Below are 19,065 nucleotides of genomic sequence, written 5' to 3' on the forward strand. Positions count from 1 at the left end.
CAGGGCACCTCATCCCAGTTCGCGCTTGGTCTAACCAGGAGGGAAGCCACGCTGGCTACTACTTCACGGGGCTCGGACTCGTTTGGCTTGAGAGCTCCGAGTTCGCCCGAACTGGGGACCTCGGGCTCGACCAGTTCAGGGGCTCCGGGGTTGAATGTGCACTCCGCGATAAAATCTGCCAAGGCTTGGGCCTTGATGGCAGTTCTTGGCTTGTACTGGAGATCGTACTCGTTGAGCTCGATGGACCACTTCGTCAGCCGGCCGGAAACCTCGGGTTTGAGTAAGACTTGCCTCAGAGGTTTGTCGGTCAGGACGATGATGGTGTGGGCCTGGAAGTACGGACGGAGTTTCCGTGCTGCTATCACCAGGGCATACGCTAGCTTTTCTATCTGCGGGTACCTTGTTTCTGCTCCCTGCAAGATTTTACTAACATAATATATGGGTCGCTGGACCCGGTTTGCCTCCTTTACTAGTACCGAACTGACTACCTCGTCGTTGGCTGAGAGGTATAGCTCTAAGACTTCGCCTTCCTCGGGCCGAGCTAAGGTTGGTACTTTGGCGAGGTAGCCTTTTAGCTCGTCAAACGCGAGCTGACAGTCTTGGGTCCATTCGAACCCTTTGCCTTTAATCGCTTTGAAGAAGGGTAGGCAGCGGTCTGCCGATTTGGACATGAAGCGGCTTAGGGCGGCTATGCGGCCGTTTAGCCTTTGGACTTCTTTTATTTTCCGAGGTGGTCTCATATCTAGGATGGCTTGTATTTTGTCTGGGTTGGCCTCGATGCCACGTCGATTGACAACGTAGCCCAGGAACTTGCCCGAGGTGACGCCAAAGACACATTTGTTGGGGTTTAATTTCATGTTATACTGACGCAGGATTTGGAAGACAGAATCTAAGTCTTGTATTAATTCTTGCGAAAACTGTGTTTTGACGACCATGTCGTCTACATAGCACTCTATCTTTGTGCCGATCAGGGGCCGAAACAACTTATTTACAAGTCTTTGGAAGGTCGCCCCGGCGTTTTTTAACCCGAAGGGCGTGACCTTGTAACTATATACCGAATTCGGTTATGAAACTGGTTTTTTCCTCGTCGGACTGGTCCATCCGGATTTGGTTGTAGCCTGAGTAGGCATCCAGGAAACTTAGCAATTCGTGTCCCGAGGTCGCGTTCACTAGACGGTCGATCCTAGGAAGGGGGAAGCAGTCTTTCGGGCAAGCTCGGTTCAGGTCGGTGTAGTCGACGCACATGCGCCACTTGCCGTTCGCCTTTTTCACCAGCACAGGGTTGGCCACCCAGCTCGGGTAATGGACTTCCCTTATGAAGTCTTCCGCGAGGAGCTTTTCGACTTCCTCGTCGACTGCTTTCCAGCGCTCCGGAGCTAAGTTCCGTTTCTTCTGTCTAACGGGTCTGACTAAAGGGTCAGTGTTAAGTTTGTGAGTTATAAGATTAGGGTCAATGCCGGGCATTTCGGCCGCGGACCATGCAAAAATATCTAAATTTTGGAGTAGAAAACTTACCAGTACGGCCCGTAGGGGTTCCTTGACAAAAGCACCAATCTGGAGTGCGCGAGATGGGTCCGTCGGTAAGGTCGGGATCGCGACTGTCTCTTTTGTCGAAGAGGCTCGTTCTTCGCCTTGCTCCATAGGCCGCTCCAGGTCGAGGTCGCCGGCCGGCTTGGACTTGCCCTTTAGGGCGGCGACGTAGCACTTGCGGGACTCGAGCTGGTCGCCCCGCACTACCCCCACACCGAAGTCTGTAGGGAACTTCATTGCCAAATAATAGGTAGAGACTACCGCCCGCAGGATATGCGTGATTGGCCGTCCTATTATGGCGTTGTATGGGGAGGGGGTCGCGACCACCAGAAAATCGTGGTTGAGTCTGACCGCACAAGGCCACGTGCCGACCTCTACGGGCACCGTTATCTTTCCAAGGGGTCTGACTTCCTCCCCGCTGAAGCCCACCAGGGGAGTGCTTGCAGGTTTTAGGTCGCTCCTTGGCAGTTGCAGCCGATCAAATGCCGACTTGAATAGGATGTCCGCCGAGCTGCCTAAATCTACGAGCACGTGCCTAACTTCGAAGTCGCTGATCCTGAGTTTAATGACGAGTGCGTCGTCGTGAGGGTAGCGAACTCCCCGTGCGTCGTCTTCTGTGAAGAGGATCGGCTCCTCGGTCTTCGGCCTCTTTGGGGGGTTCCGCTCCTCGAGGACCACTTCGCGAACTGAGGTCCGAGCTGCCGCTGATGTGCATCCCGCCACCACCGAACCTCCCACAATTACATGGATGGTTCCCCGAACTGGCCTTTCTGCCGGAGGCTGTCGCTGCACCGGTTTGGTAGGCCTGCTGCTAGTCTCCGGGGCGTCTTTTAAGTCTTCGCCTGGTTGATCTGCTTTATTGCTATTATTGTTGTGCTGTACAAAGTTTCTTAAGTATCCGCGACGGATGAGCCCCTCTATCTCGTCTCGGAGGTTATTACATAGCTCGGTACTGTGACCGTGGTCCCTATGGAAACTACAATACAAATTCTTGTTTCTTTCGTTTGGATTTCCCTTTAGGCGAGGTGGCCATTTCACGAAGGGGGCGTCCTTGATCGTCATTAGGATCTCGGTCCGCCTTGTGTTCAGTGGCGTGTAATCTGTCCGAGGTGGGAGGGGAGCTCAGAATGACTGGTTTGGTTTCGGGTCCCGAGCCGGGTTTTTCCGGTCGGCCGAGCTAGAGGGCTCGCCGTCCCTCTTTCTTTTCTCATTTCCACCCTCGGTTCTTTGGTTGATTTCCTCCTCCGTCCTCATGAACTTGTCTGCGAGCTTGAGGAACTCGGCCATGGTCGCGGGCTGGTTAGCTACCATGTGCCACTTGAATTCCTTGTGCGTCACCCCTCTTTTTGCTGCGGCGAGCTGTACCACGGGGTCCAACCAAGGTATCTGTAAGCATGCCTCGTTGAATCGTTTGATGTAGCCCCGTATGGGTTCTCCTTCTCTTTGGACTACTCCGAAGATGCTTTCCTCTGCTCGGGGGCACCGTTTGCTAGTAACAAAGTGCGCAGTGAAGACCTGTACAAACTGAGCCCTGCACTTTATCGATCCGGGGGCCAGGTTCCTGTACCAAGTGCGGGCTACCCCCTTGAGGGTGGTGGTGAAGGCCACGCACATGCATGATTCGCTGGCCCTGGCGAGGTGCATTTGGGACTGGAAAGCGTCCACGTGGTCGTTGGGGTCGAAGGATCCGTCGTACTTGTCTAGGGGCGGGAGCTTGAAATCTTTAGGCAAGGGGACTGCCAGGAGTTCTGAGGCGAGGGGGGAAGGAACTGAGAGAATCGGGGCGATTCCTACCTCGTCCGAGCTCGCCTCGCCTTTGCCTCTGAGCTCGGATAAGACGCAGGTGGCGGTTCGTCGACTTCGACGGCGTCTCCGCTGCTGAGTGGGCCTTGTGCTGGCGCTGCTGGCCTCCGTGTTGTCGAGCTCGATGGGCTCGGAGTTCTGGTAGTCCGCTGCCGTTAGTGCGCCGAATCGGTTTCCCACCAGTGGGGACTCCGGTTTTGAGACCCGAGGTGCTGACCTCGCGGGCGAGGTTCCTGATCCGCCTGCGAGCCGCGAGGCGGGGATGACTTTTCTTTCTCTCCGGCCTGGGGACGAGGCCTGGCTGTTTGGGGGATTCTGGGGCCTGGAGGCCTTTCCTTGGTGAAGGCGCCCATCCTGCGGAGAGGCCTTTACTGGCTTTGGGGCAGGGTGGCAAGGTGGAAGCAGTGGTTGGTTCGGTGTCAGTTGGGGAAACTGCTGCTGATAGTGGTATTGGGATAGGTTGTGCAACACTTGGTGTTGGTGAAGCTGGTGTTGCTGGAACTACTGCATCTGGGCTTGCATTGCCCGCATGCATTGCATTAAGTCGTCCAACCGATTTTGGCTAGCTGCTAGGGGGACGGCGGTCGGTCAGTGAAGGTAGTCTCGATGGGAAGAGGGAAGGAGATGTTTGCGGAGGGCAGGCTTACAGGTGCCACTGCTTGTGGCGTAGTCAGATTGGGGATTCCATCCACCGTGAGGGGGATGGTGAACTGCCCCACACACACCACGGGAACTTGGAGCTGTTCCCCAGTGGTGTTTATCTCTGTGCCGCGTCCGGCGTTGCTGGATGAGGCCATAAGTAATGAGTTTTTCAGAGAAGAAGGAAAGGGTATGAAAGTTTTGGAGGGAGGCTTTTTGAAGCGTGTTTCCCACAGACGACGCCAATTGATGATGCACGATCTGGCCGGTCTTAGCTGTTGATGACCTTGCCTCTGAAATGGGATAACGGGGACCTGAAACGAGAGGAGAAGAGAAGCTTCGGGGAGAACCCGGCGTAAGGGCTCCGAAGCTCAAGTTAGAATCCTTCAAAGGCAAGAATAACCAGGTAGCGCGAAAGTTAGCATACCTCATCCCTAGGGGGGTAGAAGCCTTTTATAAGCACTTCGCGCACTCACTTCCAGGCCTTCGTCAGGTTGGACATGATTACTTCTGAACTCCTGCCAGTTCGGGCGTCACTTCCTCTGGTCGGACAGAACCGCCACTGTTTCTTCTGTCGGAGCCGTCTCTGCGGCTAGTGACGACGGTTGCAGGTGGCGGTGGCAGGAAGCCGTTGGAAATGCGGCTGTCAGGCGTCAGATCCCAAATCAGTCAGGTACACCGCCTTTGGATAGGGACGTCCTTGGCATCGGGTACGTCTGGCGGGCCTGGTGTTTTGGAAGTGAAGTGTTGGAGTGGCGAGCGAGGTGCCTTGAGTTCGGTTTGGAATGTTTCGAGCTGCCACGGGTAAGCTCGGGTCAGCATCGTGAGGCTTGGGGCCCAGTACAGTTCGTGCTCCTCGCAGGGAGCTCGGGCTTTAGGGAGCTCGGGCTCCTAGTACCGAGCTAGGACTTAGGGAGCTCGGGTTTTAGGGAGCTTGGACTTTTAACGGGGAGTTCGCTCTTAACAAGGAGCTCGGACTAAACACAGCGATCTGGAGTTGAGGCTCGGTAGTGAGTTTGGACTTGCTTCCGATGTTCGCTTTGGATGCTCTACTGTCCCGAGTTGCTTGCCTTTGCCACGCGTCGGGCGATCGCGAGGTCGGGCCAAATTTCCCTTCATCAAATATCACAACCATTTTTAGGTCATTTTGTTTAATATATATTATTTTGATAATTTTTTGTTTAGTTTGCCCTTTTTTTGGCAAAGTTTTTTATTTATTTTTTATTTTTTTTAGTTGGCAAAGTTTAATTTACGTATACCGTTCAATATCCTATTACAATCCGAACTCGTTTCGAATCCGACAAATATACCCCAAACTCGATAAAGATCGAATTGATAAGATCTTATTCGAATTCGACTATAAACGGATCAATCTGGATCTACCTGTATCCGATTCGTTCGATCCGTTTGCAGCCCTACGAGCACTGAGTTTAGGTAGGGCAACATACACCACGACTTACGAGCATTCGTTTCGTTGGGTGTGGAGAGGGAGAGGGAGAGGAGCCCTAGCTTTAGTCTGTGCTGGTTGTATTTGTCCAGAGGAAGAAGCAACAGAGCTGCAGAAGGTACAAGGTAACAAGGGAGAAGATGTCTCGACGGGAGGGTCGAGAATCCGAGACCAAACGTCTCCACTCCAAACCTGAAAGAGAGCCCAGGTTTCCTCTTATATTATCTTTCTCCCTCTCTCTGTGTATCAATGTTAGGATGAATTCGATTTGGGGTTTGAATGGAAAAATTCTACGGCCATTCTACTTATTTGTTTATTAGTTTTTGTTAGCTTTTGATAGTTAAGGCATGGCATCTGCACGAGTCAATTGAACATCCGACTGTATGTTACGGGAACCCAAATGCACACAAATAGGAAATTTTCAGATGAAACGTAGAAAGGTAGAGCAACCTAAGGACTGGTCATGCCTGTGTGAAACAAAATGATTAAGAAGCATATGAGAATGAAAGCAGTGATGCTTCTAGACTTAGATGGCAATTGTTGAGATTATTCCTTAAAAAGCGAGAAAGAAATGAAGTGAAAAATTCTAAGAGTTCCACTAGGAAATGGGTTTGGTGCATTTACAAGTTCATAAACAAGAACCGCGTAAAGTAGAATTATATCGAGGTAAGGATGACGCAGCCGCAAGGTAAAAAGATTTGAAGAAATTGTTTGCTTCCTCCGATAGATCTGCTGTTGGAGACAGCACCGGTACGAGACTTCGCAATCATATTTGTAATGCATTAGTGAGTGTAGTATCTATTATCAGTGGGGGGGGGGATGGTCTGAACTATTTTTTTACAATTTGCATGTTGCTCTATCTTGTCGTTTAAGTGGCAGTTTTTGTGATGTTCCTGAGATTCCATCAGTTTTACATAATTAAGGCACAATCGCATCAGGAAAGCATTGAGTTTCTATCAGTTTATTTTCCCATCCTATTTCTTTTACAATAAGTCAATGGATTAAATCTGTTTTACCATATACCTTTTCTGTTTCTGTAATCACACAAACACGCAGATACATGTCTGTATCTATATCTAATTATCAATATATAGATATAATATCCATCTTATGACTGCTTAATTACTTAGGTTTCTCTCCTGAATTTAATTGCAATTTTACTTACTGGCACTGAATCTCTCCTGTCTCCTCCCGCTTTCTTCCAATTTTCAATTAATATTGGTGATCAGGTAACACTTCACAGTAACCATTTCATTACCTTGGTTCAATAAGTCATATTAGGACTATAAGGGAGGGATTCAAGAGGACATTACTCATAGAATTATGGGGCGGATGCAGTGGATGGGGGTGTCAATTGGACTAGATTTGGTCCAATCCGATCCAGTCCAATGTGAGTTCATTACAAATGGTCCAGGTCCAATCCAATCCAATAAATATTTTGGACTGGTCCAATTCAATGTCTGGATCGTCCAATCTGTTCAAATTTGGTTTAATTTAGATTAATTCTAAACCAAACCTGGTCCATTGACACCTATATACTTATCTTCTATCAATAGACTACACATTGGCTCAATCCAACCCAATCCAATAAAAACTTTGGACCATTAAGTCTGGACTGGTCCAATTCAATATGTCTTGTTGGTCACTCTGTCCAATCCATCCAAATTGATTTTGGTTTGGACGGGGTCCAATCCAAAACCGGTCCGTTGACACCCTTAGCAGTGGAGATGTGTGCCTAAAGGTATTGTGCATGCTCAGTGCATATGCCAGTTAAGTTGAAGGGAAAGTTCTATATAGGAAATCAATAAGTGATATACTAAAATACTTATAAAAAAAGAAGTAATACACTAAAATTTCACAGAATTAGCAAAGTTTATAGAAAACAGAATTAGAAAAATTCACTTTTTTTTTCTTTGAAAAGTTAAAGTAATTTGTATTGATATAAAAAATATTGACAAGATGTCCATGTACAAAGAGGATCTGTACAGTAATCCACCGGACAAGCCATTATATACCAAAAAAAAAAAAATCTATGGACAGGAAGGATGAGCGTAGCTCTCCACACACACACACAGCCCCCCCAAAAAAACCTCTCTGACTGGAAAGTCAAGCTTAATAAAATCAAAAAAGGACACAGCTTCAACAGGGTTTATCTTACTCAAAAACTCAAACATTCTCTCCAGCCAAATAGCCCACATGATTGCTAAAGGAACCAAGGACCACATGGATCTGCGTTTTTTACTCGTACCATGAACTTTCCATTCCTTAAAAAGGTCAGCAGCTAACTTGGGGCAGCGCCACATAAGCTGTATGGCCCTGAGATAATGGACCTATATTCTGCTAGAGGAAATGCAGTGATGGAAAAGATGGTTAGAATTTTCCTTCTGCTCATAAAGAGGGCAAAGGGAGCAATCCAAAATCATACCATGCCTGGAAAAATTATCCTTTGTCAAGCATTTGTCCAGAATTACTACCAAATGAAAAACTTGACCTCTGAAGCAAAATTTACTCCCTTTTCTATTTGTTGGAGACTTTGAAAAGAGATGAATGGCAGAATCCTTGGAGTGAAAAATAATGATGTGCAAATAGTGACTTGGAAAATCAAAAGACCTAACTATTTATCAAAGAAAAAAAATCAAAAGATCCAACTTCTCTTGGGTTTCAATTCTGAAAGGTTATTACTTATGACTTATGAGGGACTCCGGTTCTCCAACTTCTTTCATGGTTCAATGCCAAATAGTTAGGATGAGGATTTGGCCAGTTCATCTGAATTGGATTCAATTGCAAAGTTGTCATTTAATGTCAGCATGTACAAGAGCAGCCACTTTGTGCTAAAGAAAAGCCAAAGATTAGGTCCATATCTAGTCCACCCATCCCAAGACCCCAGATAGTTGGGACATCATTGGATAATGGACTGATTACCCTTTATATCTGAGATGCTTTTATTTTCATTTTGCACACCTAGTCCATCTAAGTTCTTGTTATCCTGTGGAAACCCTGTTTCTTCAATTATGTTTTCATCATATTTCTTGCTTGTATGATCCTCAATCTAACATGATTCTACAATTCATTTTCCCCTTGAGTTTTTTTTTTTTTAATTTTTAATTTTTATTTGCATGGACAGTCTCACAGGTATGAACTACATTTTTACTGATCTGTGCATATCACTTAATTTGTCTACTTTTGGTGCCCTTCTAACTTAAATGGATGCTTGCTTGATCCTAGTCCCAAGAGACCAAGGAGAGATGGGAAACCAGCTACAGAGAGAACATCAAGTGATCGTAATTTGGATATTATTGACCATAAGGACAGGGATCAAAAGCATCGTAGGCGACTGCAAGATGCTTTACCACTTGAGGCTCCATTAGCACCCGAGTCAAAGGTTGGGGCTGATATTGCAGACAAAGATTTTGACAGGAAGACCAATGAATTTAATGATGGCACCAAACGTTCATCCGATCCAACTGAAGTGCCTCGGTCTCGATCTTATTTTCAGGTTTTGTTTTAATTTGTAAAATATGCCTTAATTTATAACTATTTGCTTATGCCCCTCTCAATTCATGAAATATCCCTTTTTCATAATGGTTTCCTCGTTCCCTTTTCATACTTAGTAGTCAACCAATTCAACTTTGAATTGCTGCTTTGATGCATACATGTCTCCATTTTCTGCTTGTGGTTTTGAGTTAAACTTTTTAGTTACTTGTAATGATGCAAACCATTGCATATGTGCAGTTTCTGCAATTTATGCATGTATACTTCAGGATGAATAGGTATCGTTATTATTTTGAGCAATGTTTTTGCTCACGGGATGCCTTAACACTCGGATGTATCTGGTGGATTACAACTAATGTCTCTAATTAACTCAGTTATGTCAGCTTGTATGGTAGAGTTCATGGTGGGGAAACCCAGTCAACCCTCTAGCTTGGACTTATGGACTTGTGCATGTTAAACTATGCTTAAATTGTTCTCTGAGATACATACTTTGTAAGTTGATAATTTTGGGAAAAGACTATGACTTAGTTTAACACCTCCAAAATTAATAAGTATCAAATGTCCATGGTAGTCTAAACAATGAGTTTGTGTGTTTGTTTGAGAGTGAATGTTTGTCTTTACTTATTTGATACAACTTAACTGAATAAAGGCTTATCTCAATCATATGAAGTTGGAAGAATTACCTTGTTTGATATGTTCTCAATTTTTCCTATATATTTCCTGTATAAATTAGCTAAACAATTCTAAATCATTTGATCACCACTGCCATAGATGAAAACACATATACATGATATCCGAAGCAACAGAAGGCTGATATTGCTAGATTAAAGTCAACATAATCAATTGTTTGTATCCATTGTTTACTTCATCCCTATGTTCAAGTAACTAATGGATACCTGTGGTAGGTCGGATTATCTGGTTATTTTTTCAGTATATATGAACCTTTTTATTTCTGGCCTCATGTAGCGGGATTCTTGTTGGGATCCATGCCTTCGAGTGCTTCCATGTATATAACAATCTTTAGGCCTGCCTATGTCTTATATACAGCACGATGAACGTGGTAGTGCTGGGCAAGGTGGTCGAAGCTTCAGCCGCAGAGGAACTACTGGTGCGTTTCCTCAATTTCATTCAAAATTTGTTGTTGTTCCATCTCAGTTCTCTCTTTGACTAGTGATTTGTTTTATTCTTTTTTTATTTTTTTTGCTAAGAAAAAGCAGTGAGGACTTTAATATGTAAATGATATTTGGGCCAAGGTTTAACATGTTGATGCCGGTGGAAATGTTGGTCATCCTAATATAGGAAACATGTTGGAAATATTGTAAAAATTATACACATGGTGGAAACATTGTAAAATATGCATATAATGATATTTTATAAAATGATAAAAGAAGTACGACCCACCTTTTTTAAATTATTACCTTTTTTAAATCATTAAAAAAGCTAAGAAACTAAGGTTATAGACAAAAGAATACATTCTAAAGTTGTCTTGTAAACCTTAAGATTCAAAGCTTCATGACAGAATGAGTTAAAACAAAATTTCAACTCATAGAAAATGTAAATGGTTATAATAGATCAGTGAAATAATCTATTACACAAACAAAAACTAATATTTAACTTCATGTTTCATGTTTAAAATGAATATTGAGATACTTCAAAGTGACAATCATGTAAGTTAGGCGGGAAATAACATTGTTATGCCACATATCTACAATATTGCTACCAACTTATGTTAATCTCTTGTACTATACATAGTTCTGGTAATGTTCACTGGGAAAAATGTCGATTCCAGTAAGATTTCATGTTGCTACCTGATGAAGGGAAATTTGGCCCGACCTCGCGATCGCCCGACGCATGGCAAAGGCAAGCAGCTCGGGACAGTAGAGCACCCAAAGCGAACCTCGGAAGCAAGTCCAAACTCACTACCGAGCCTCAACTCCAGATCGCTGTGTTTAGTCCGAGCTCCTTGTTAAGAGCGAACTCCCCGTTAAAGGTCCAAGCTCCCTAAAACCCGAGCTCCCTAAGTCCTAGCTCGGCACTAGGAGTCCGAGCTCCCTAAATCCCGAGCTCCCTAAAAAACCCGAGCTCCCTAAAGAGCCCGAGCTAAAGAACCCGAGTTCCCTAAAGAACCTGAGCTTCCTAAGTCCGAGCTCCCTACTAGGTGCCCGAGCTCCCTCATAAGAGCGAGCTCCCTCCTGAGAACCTGAGCTCCCTACAAGGAGCACGAACTGTACTGGGCCCCAAGCCTCACGAAGCTGACCCGAGCTGACCCGTGGCAGCTCGGAACATTCCAAACCGAGCTCAAGGCACCTCGCTCACCACTCCGACACTTCACTTCCCAAACACCAGGCCCGCCAGACGTACCCGATGCCAAGGACGTCCCTGTCCAAGGGCGGCATACCTGACTGATTTGGGATCTGACGCCTGACAGCCGCATTTCCAACGGCTTCTTGCCACCGCCACCTGCAACCGTCGTCACTAGCCGCAGAGACGGCTCCGACAGAAGGAACAGTGGCGGTTCTGTCCGACCAGAGGAAGTGACGCCTGAACTGGCAGGAGTTCAGAAGTAATCATGTCCGACCTGACGGAGGCCTGGAAGTGAGTGCGCGAAGTGGTTATAAAAGGCTTCTACCCCCCCAGGGATGAGGTATGCTAACTTCCGCGCTATCTGGTTATTCTTGCCTTTGAAGGATTCTAACTTGAGCTTCGGAGCCCTTACGTCGGGTTCTCCCCGGAGCTTCTCTTCTCCTCCCGTTTCAGGTCCCCGTTACCCATTTCAGAGGCAAGATCATCGACAGCTAAGACCAGCCAGATCGTGCATCATCAATTGGCGCAGTCTGTGGGAACACGCTTCAAAGGCAGCTCGACCTTGGAAAGATAACCTCACCTATGGCACCGAAGCAGTGATCCCGGCGGAAATCGAAGTGCCTACGTTACGACTAGAAGCGTACGACGAACGGACAAACGAGGGCGAGTTGCGCACCAACCTCGACCTACTGGACGAAGTGAGAGACCTCGCGCACATCCGAACTGCGGCTTACCAACAAAAGGTAGCTCGGTACTACAACGCGCGAGTAAAAAAGAGGGACTTCCGCGTCGGCGACCTGGTTCTCCGTAAGGTCATGGTGCCCGAACCCGGCGTAGGAAAACTTGGGCCGAACTGGGAAGGACCCTACAGAGTAATGAAAACATTCGGGGGGGGAGCGTACGAGCTCGGAACCCTAGAAGGTAAACAAGTACCCCGAGCATGGAACGTTGTCAACTTGAGAAGGTACTATCTGTAGGCCACCAAAGCAAGTACGCCGAAGTCATTTCATAAAACGAACTGAGGGACCGAAATGGTCAGTTCGGCAAAAAACATAGCTCGAAGACACAAGTACATGAACAAAAAGACTTTTCATTTCAAAACAGATGTGTACATTTCATTTCACAAGCCCGGGGCTACTTCATCATTATCAGAAGCCTCTCCAACAACGCCCGAAGGACCTGCCTCCCCCTCGGAGTCTGGTTCGGCATCCGAGGCATTTGCCATCTCCGGAGTGATGCGTGAAGTGGATATGGCGCTGGTATCGAGATCGGGGTACGTATTCCGGATCATCCACCGACTCAGCTTGAAACCCCTCCTGTAGGAGTCTACCATCAGGTCATCGAAATCCGGCGAAGCAATGTAATCGCTGACAGCCTTCTTCCTCGCGTCTTCGATGCCTTGAGAGAATATCTGAGTCCTCTCCCTGATATCCTCCTGAAGATATTCGACCTGGTGCTCCAGGTCCAGCTTCATTTCCGCCATACGCTCCACCACCACCCCCATGGCCTCGGCATCCCTCTGAGACCTCGCCTGCCTAGACCGCGCACGACGAGCAGCAGCATCAGCAGCACGAGCATTTTCCTCGGCAGTCCGAGCGGCCTCCTTGGCTGCTCGCGCCTGCCGCGAGCATTTCTCCACCTGGTTCGCCAAGGCGTGAATGGAGTTCACCTATCAAAGGAAAACGAGGTCAGAGAAACGAGTGTAAAAATAGAAGCCAAGCTCTGAAGAAGGGATCACTTACCACCATGGCATGAGTAACGGCACGGCAGGCCACTTGGTGCAGAGGAAGTTCAGTCCACGCCGCAACTTCCTCAGGGAACATCGCCTCCTTACTCCGTTGAAGAGCATGCACAGGCAACAGCACGCTCCTGAAATCCCCCGGGGCCTCCGAGCCCGACGGCCCAGCCCGCGTATGAGCGGACTCGGAATAGGCGGGAGCCCCCGTGTGTGTGGTTTCTGCATAAGGACCCCCCGTGTGTGTGGTTTCAGCATAAGGAGCCCCCGCCGGCCCCTGCATAGGAGGAACCATCTCAGGCCCCTCTGCCGGACAGTCCGGCACCTCAGGCTCCGCAGCTCGGGATGGCTCGGCGCGAGCTCGCTTGGCCACCCGCTTTCTCCTCTTCATCCCCTCGAACAAGTGCGCACCTCGTGACCCTCGAGAATCCATTGTACCTGCGAAAAGGAGTTCGGCATCAGTAAGACATAAGCAAAGAACGAGACAAGATCACTAGGAAAAGAACCTACCCGAACTCAGGCCCGCAGCAATAAGCTTGGCCTCTGTCAGATACCATTGGCAATCCAGCCCAAGCCGCGCCCATTGCCGGAGGCCCTCCGCCGTCTCCTCATCAAGTGTGATGCCGGAATCAGGAGCGGCCACTCCCCAGCCGGTCTGAAACGGCCACCCCATCGCACTTCGCACCCCGAAATAGTCCCGCTTCCACGCCGGGACCTTATTGGGGAGTCCGTGTAAGAGCTTGAAGCCCGGGCGAGGGGACAGGTAGTATGCCCGCCTACGCCCAGGAAGGGGACCCACTTGCTTTTTCAACATTAAGATAGAAGAAAAAATCTCCAGATCCAGAGGGAAGTTCTCGTCGCAAAATAAAGAGATCGTTCCCACTAAGTTCCTAATAGAGTTCGGGTGAAGCTGGCCAACCGTCACACCGAAGTGGTTTAGGACCTCAACAAGAAGAGGGTGGAAGGGCAGTCGCAGCCCCGCGGCGAGCTGTTCCCGGAAAATCACCATCTCATCAGGGCCATGTTCCCAAGGAAAGCTCCCCGTAGGGATAAAATAACCGTACTCACTGGGCAAATTATAGTAGTCTACGAGGGTTTGAAGTTCCTCAAGCGTCATGGTCGAAGGGCCGAACTGATCTACAACCCGGCCACGGCGGGAGGTGGATGCCGACCTACCCGAAGCACCTCGGGTGGTAGGCCCGACCCCTCCCTCAGGACCTACATCGGGCTCGCTTGAACTACCGTGGGACGCAAACTGGTTCGTAGAACCCACATCAGACCCGCTTGAGCAGTCTGAACCCTCCAAACCAGACATCGCGAAACGGAACGGGATTCCAAAAAATACTCACCCGGGGAGAAGACTGAAGCAGACCGCGAGAACTCGAACAAGCAAGACCTGGGACGCAAGCTGAAAAGCCTAGACGCGAGCTGAAACTTAAGGCGCGAGCTCAAGGTATACGACAATAGCAAGGACAGGCCCCCCTCTGCTGCGCACTATTTATATCCACAGCGTACGGAAAGCGACGGCCCAGATCAAAGCCAATCCAACGGCCCACAACCGCGCTAAGATGCACGTCTTCCAAAACCAATCGGCGCACGTCTTTTCAGAGGACAGGTGTCGGCACGCGTCTTCCCGTAACTGACGGAGCAACGGCGCACGTCCCCTCGCAATAAAAGCGTCTGCAGCGCAACTCCCGAATAACTGACGTCACGACTTCCGAACGCGCGCCCCTTTTTGAAAATCAAATTGGAGCGAGCGCACTCAGCACGGACCAAAACCCTCCCACTACCTTGCAAACTCCCCGCGCCAAGACAGAACTGTTGTCACAGGGAGTGGCGGGCAATTGATGAAGGGAAATTTGGCCCGACCTCGCGATCGCCCGACGCGTGGCAAAGTCAAGCAGCTCGGGACAGTAGATTACCCAAAGCGAACCTCGGAAGCAAGTCCAAACTCACTACCGAGCCTCAACTCTAGATCGCTGTGTTTAGTCCGAGCTCCTTGTTAAGAGCGAACTCCCCGTTAAAGGTCCAAGCTCCCTAAAACCCGAGCTCCCTAAGTCCTAGCTCGGCACTAGGAGTCCGAGCTCCCTAAAGCCCGAGCTCCCTAAAAACCCGAGCTTCCTAAAGAGCCCGAGCTAAAGAACCCGAGTTCCCTAAAGAACCTGAGCTTCCTAAGTCCGAGCTCCCTACTAGAAGCCTCAGCTCCCTCATAAGAGCTCCCTCCCTCCTGAGAACCCGAGCTCCCTGCGAGGAGCACGAACTGTACTGGGCCCCAAGCCTCACGAAGCTGACTCGAGCTGACCCGTGGCAGCTCGGAACATTCCAAACCGAGCTCAAGGCACCTCGCTCACCACTCCGACACTTCACTTCCCAAACACCAGGCCCGCCAGACGTACCCGATGCCAAGGACGTCCCTGTCCAAGGGCGGCATACCTGACTGATTTGGGATCTGACGCCTGACAGCCGCATTTCCAACGGCTTCTTGCCACCGCCACCTGCAACCGTCGTCACTAGCCGCAGAGACGGCTCCGACAGAAGGAACAGTGGCGGTTCTGTCCGACCAGAGGAAGTGACGCCTGAACTGGCAGGAGTTCAGAAGTAATCATGTCCGACCTGACGGAGGCCTGGAAGTGAGTGCGCGAAGTGGTTATAAAAGGCTTCTACCCCCCCAGGGATGAGGTATGCTAACTTCCGCGCTATCTGGTTATTCTTGCCTTTGAAGGATTCTAACTTGAGCTTCGGAGCCCTTACGTCGGGTTCTCCCCGGAGCTTCTCTTCTCCTCCCGTTTCAGGTCCCCGTTACCCATTTCAGAGGCAAGATCATCGACAGCTAAGACCGGCCAGATCGTGCATCATCACTACCCATGGAAGTGGAGATGGAAATATGTTGTCAAAGCTATCTCTTGTACTCCACTTAGTGCTGGTAGTGTTCATTGAGGAATATGTCAATTCTAGTAAAATTTCGTGTTGCTACCCATGGAAATGGAAATATGCCATTGGAAATATTAGGGACATTTTACACCATGATTTGAACCCATACCATGCTTATACTTGTTCATCAATTGCAATGAGCTTATAGGGTAATTGTATCGTCCAATTGTGTAGCCATATGAATCTTGGTATTTATGTGGGGATGGGAAGGTACAAGTAAGCTTAGTTGGTTTGTTGACATAGGTGGTTCCAGGCCCACCCAGAAAATAGTTGGTCTTAATTGGATATTGGAGATCGACTGTTCCTTGCAGAAAACTGTTAAAAATAGAAGGAAAATGCGGATTAACTATTCTATAATTTTCAGGGATTATGTGCACATATGTACATAGGTATCTGAGTGGTCAGTTACCCACTGACATGTGAAAATAAGTTCAATCCAGTTCTCCATCTTCTGATTTACTTATTCACCATGTGGCTGCTGCAAGGTTTGGTAATCCTTTTGAATACTTTTGGCATGTGCTGGATGGTGCCTTGAGGTGTGCTTGACTTGAGTGCAAAATGATTTACTCAAAGGGGGAGAATTTTGAGGATTGTATGGAATTTGCTTTTGTTTTTTCCTGTTGGCCCCTTTTTGGAAAGAAAGACACTCCCAAGTCTTTGGGGAGAGAAGTGTAGGGAGGGATCCTTTGCACTGTATTCTTATGTTCTATCTGGAAATTATTTAAGAGGCATGAGATTTTGTTTTTTTGGGGTTCAGTGGCTGAACATGTTCTTTGAGGGGCACTTGTAAAAAAATGTTATTTGAGGGGCCATTTGATAATAGCTGAAGTGGATGAACTAAATGACTTATTGCTTTGTCTTTTAGTGAATAGGTTATTAAGGAGGTTGTGAGCTCCTTAATGATTGAAGCTGAAATTGTGTTTATATGTGGGTTATTTCTTTCTCATAATATAGTGCAATCTTATATTTCTATTAGGGAAATTATCTATAACCTCCCCTCAGTTAATAGGCAATGTCTTAAACTTCCCCTTCCTTTTAGATACCTCTAGAGAACTCCTTGTCAAGCATATTCTATTAATTGGTTAACAGAATATGTTGTTACTGTAATGCCCCCGTTTTCTTCAGAAAACTTAGCTTGTAGGCTTTTGAGCATTCCAGGTGTTGTTTTTCTCAATATTTTATCTGCAATTGAAAAACTTTTTGAGTATTCCTTTTTGCAACTTCTAATTCTTTTGCTTCTCCGTAGCATTTGTAGTTTTCTCCACATTATCCTTCTTCACCATCCTTGCTCGAGTCCCTTTTACTCGTCTACGATCTCCACTTCTTCATGCTCTACTTCTGTTTGTGTTCGTGTCTTCTTATCTTTGATGATTTGACAAGGAACTTTAGATAAGATCTTCATAGAGTAAATAACTGGGCCTCCAATCTTGACTATTCTAGGGAATTTTTTGTATGCTCTGTTTTTCCCTGCATGAAAGATGGTTTTAAATGATACATAATGTCAATCAAACTTGGTTTCATCAGACACATTTTGATTTTGGTCAAATCTACCTCAGATATGTGTTAACACGTGTTATATAACCTGTAATATATATTGTTCTAAGCTTATTTTGATATAAAATAACTTTAAAAGGTAACCTGGATTCTTTTTGTTCATTTTACTTGAATAGGTTTAATGGTTGAACTAGATGGGCTGATTGTTTGACCTGTAACCCAGTGGCTAAAATGATTGTATTGAGTCCAAGTCTGCAACAGTGGTTTCTCTGAATTAGATAACATGCTTTTTCTATTTACTCTCATTATTCCTTTTCTCTACAGAGCTAATGAAACCCTGGCTTCTCTAACTTAATGGCTTTGGGATTGTTATCTTGTTTTCTTATTCATTGTGTGCTTTTGTCATTGTTCCTCTTCTCTTAGAGCGTAGATGGTGGAGAGATCCAAAGGAACAATCTGGTGATAGAGAATCAGACAAGGGTGGGTCAAATGACATGCGGCAGAAAGATGAGAAGACCCAATCTAAAGGAGAAGATAAGAGTGTTTGGCACCACGATGGGTTCTTTCAGTTGGAGGCAGAAGCACCCCCGCAGGCAAAGAAAAGACCCGCATTTAGGGAGAAGAAGATGCCACCAGATTCTGGAGCAGAAGGCATAAAACCAGCAGAGTCTGTCAGGCCTAGCCGTCCTGATCGCCCTGTATCAGGGAGTGAAAATAGGGAGGAAAGAGGAGGGCGTCATTTTCGTGATATGGACAGAGATGAGAGACCACTCACAGGAGACCGGGCCCAACCATATAGGAGTGAAGTACAGAGGTCTGGCATTCCTCCAAGAGAAAGGTTCAGTGGTGGCTCTGGCTTTAGGGGAAGAGACAGATACAGTGGAAGGCATGGGGAACAGAAGCAGTATCGGCATAATACATACCGTGTGGAGAAATGGAAGCATGATCTATTTGATGAAGCTAATAGGAGTCCTACTCCAAAGAATGAAGAGGACCAGATTGCTAAGGTTGAAGCTCTGCTGGCCTTGTAGCAATGCAGTTGCAGGGGTTCCAGTTCCTACGTGTTTGTTACCAATTCTTTTGTGTCTGAGTGAGTGCGTATGTCGTTAACTAAGTTAGAACTATGGCAAGAACTATGAATTTGTCTTGAGTAAACAAAGATTCCCTAGAGATTTTGTGAAGTTTTAACGAGTGATTATTCAATAAGCTCTCTTTCAGTCATGAATCATGACCATGCCTTAACGTGTTTATCGTTCATTGGCTCCAAAACTGAGAAATAGAATAATTGTGAAACTTTTCTATTTTGGAGTCAAATTATTTATTAAGTTTTATGCAAGACTAGGTAAATCGCCTTCATTGCATGGATGATGAATTTTCAACTTTTAAGCGATGTTTTTTTTTTTAAAATTTAAGTATCAAAGATTGATAGACTGTAAAACATTTAGAACGGTCCTGGTGCCATAGCAACTCTTGTCTTTTGACATCATTAGGCACGTGCCGTAACCACTTAAAACACTTGCATTAAAAGAGCGAAATCACCATCCTTGGGGCTGGAAAAGGCAGGAATTATTTGAAACTTGGTAAGCCTAAGTAGTTTATTTGTTAGAAGTTAGAACTAGGAAAAGAACATCAAGTTAGTAACCATTAAGTGGTTACCACATATTTCTGTAGCCTCATAAAGTCCAATTTG

At 46.9% G+C, this 19,065-nt stretch overlaps 2 protein-coding genes across 2 annotated transcripts; one reads left to right on the forward strand and one right to left on the reverse strand.

The window, feature by feature from the left end:
* The first annotated feature begins 5,416 nt into the window (after nt 1-5,416).
* On the forward strand, nt 5,417-18,609 carry LOC104608300 (cyclin-like protein). The gene is made up of 4 exons (XM_010274247.3): nt 5,417-5,627; nt 8,645-8,915; nt 9,959-10,019; nt 17,799-18,609. The coding sequence occupies exons 1-4, from the start codon at nt 5,560-5,562 to the stop codon at nt 18,404-18,406; spliced, it is 1,008 nt and encodes a 335-aa protein (XP_010272549.1). The 5' UTR covers nt 5,417-5,559; the 3' UTR covers nt 18,407-18,609.
* LOC148791207 (uncharacterized) lies at nt 10,717-15,815 on the reverse strand. The gene is made up of 2 exons (XM_088887028.1): nt 13,461-15,815; nt 10,717-13,388 (listed from the first exon to the last, which is right to left on the reverse strand). Exons 1-2 carry the CDS (start codon nt 14,263-14,265, stop codon nt 12,904-12,906), a joined length of 1,290 nt encoding a protein of 429 aa, XP_088743154.1. The 5' UTR covers nt 14,266-15,815; the 3' UTR covers nt 10,717-12,903.
* Nucleotides 18,610-19,065: the final 456 nt, after the last annotated feature.

Source organism: Nelumbo nucifera, chromosome 5 (assembly GCF_055504915.1).
Source record: "Nelumbo nucifera cultivar China Antique chromosome 5, China Antique-T2T, whole genome shotgun sequence".
NCBI classification, from domain to species: Eukaryota; Viridiplantae; Streptophyta; class Magnoliopsida; order Proteales; family Nelumbonaceae; genus Nelumbo; species Nelumbo nucifera.

Bases quoted from the DNA above. Each gene is read 5' to 3' on its own strand.
- LOC104608300 (XM_010274247.3), top strand. From the start codon at position 5,560: ATGTCTCGACGGGAGGGTCGAGAATCCGAGACCAAACGTCTCCACTCC. The intron at 5,628-8,644 runs GTTTCCTCTTAT...GCTTGATCCTAG, and splicing joins AAACCTGAAAGAGAGCCCAG to TCCCAAGAGACCAAGGAGAG. The intron at 10,020-17,798 runs GTGCGTTTCCTC...CTCTTCTCTTAG, and splicing joins CAGCCGCAGAGGAACTACTG to AGCGTAGATGGTGGAGAGAT.
- LOC148791207 (XM_088887028.1), bottom strand. From the start codon at position 14,265: ATGTCTGGTTTGGAGGGTTCAGACTGCTCAAGCGGGTCTGATGTGGGT. The intron at 13,389-13,460 runs GTAGGTTCTTTT...TCCTTTTCGCAG, and splicing joins TGCTGCGGGCCTGAGTTCGG to GTACAATGGATTCTCGAGGG.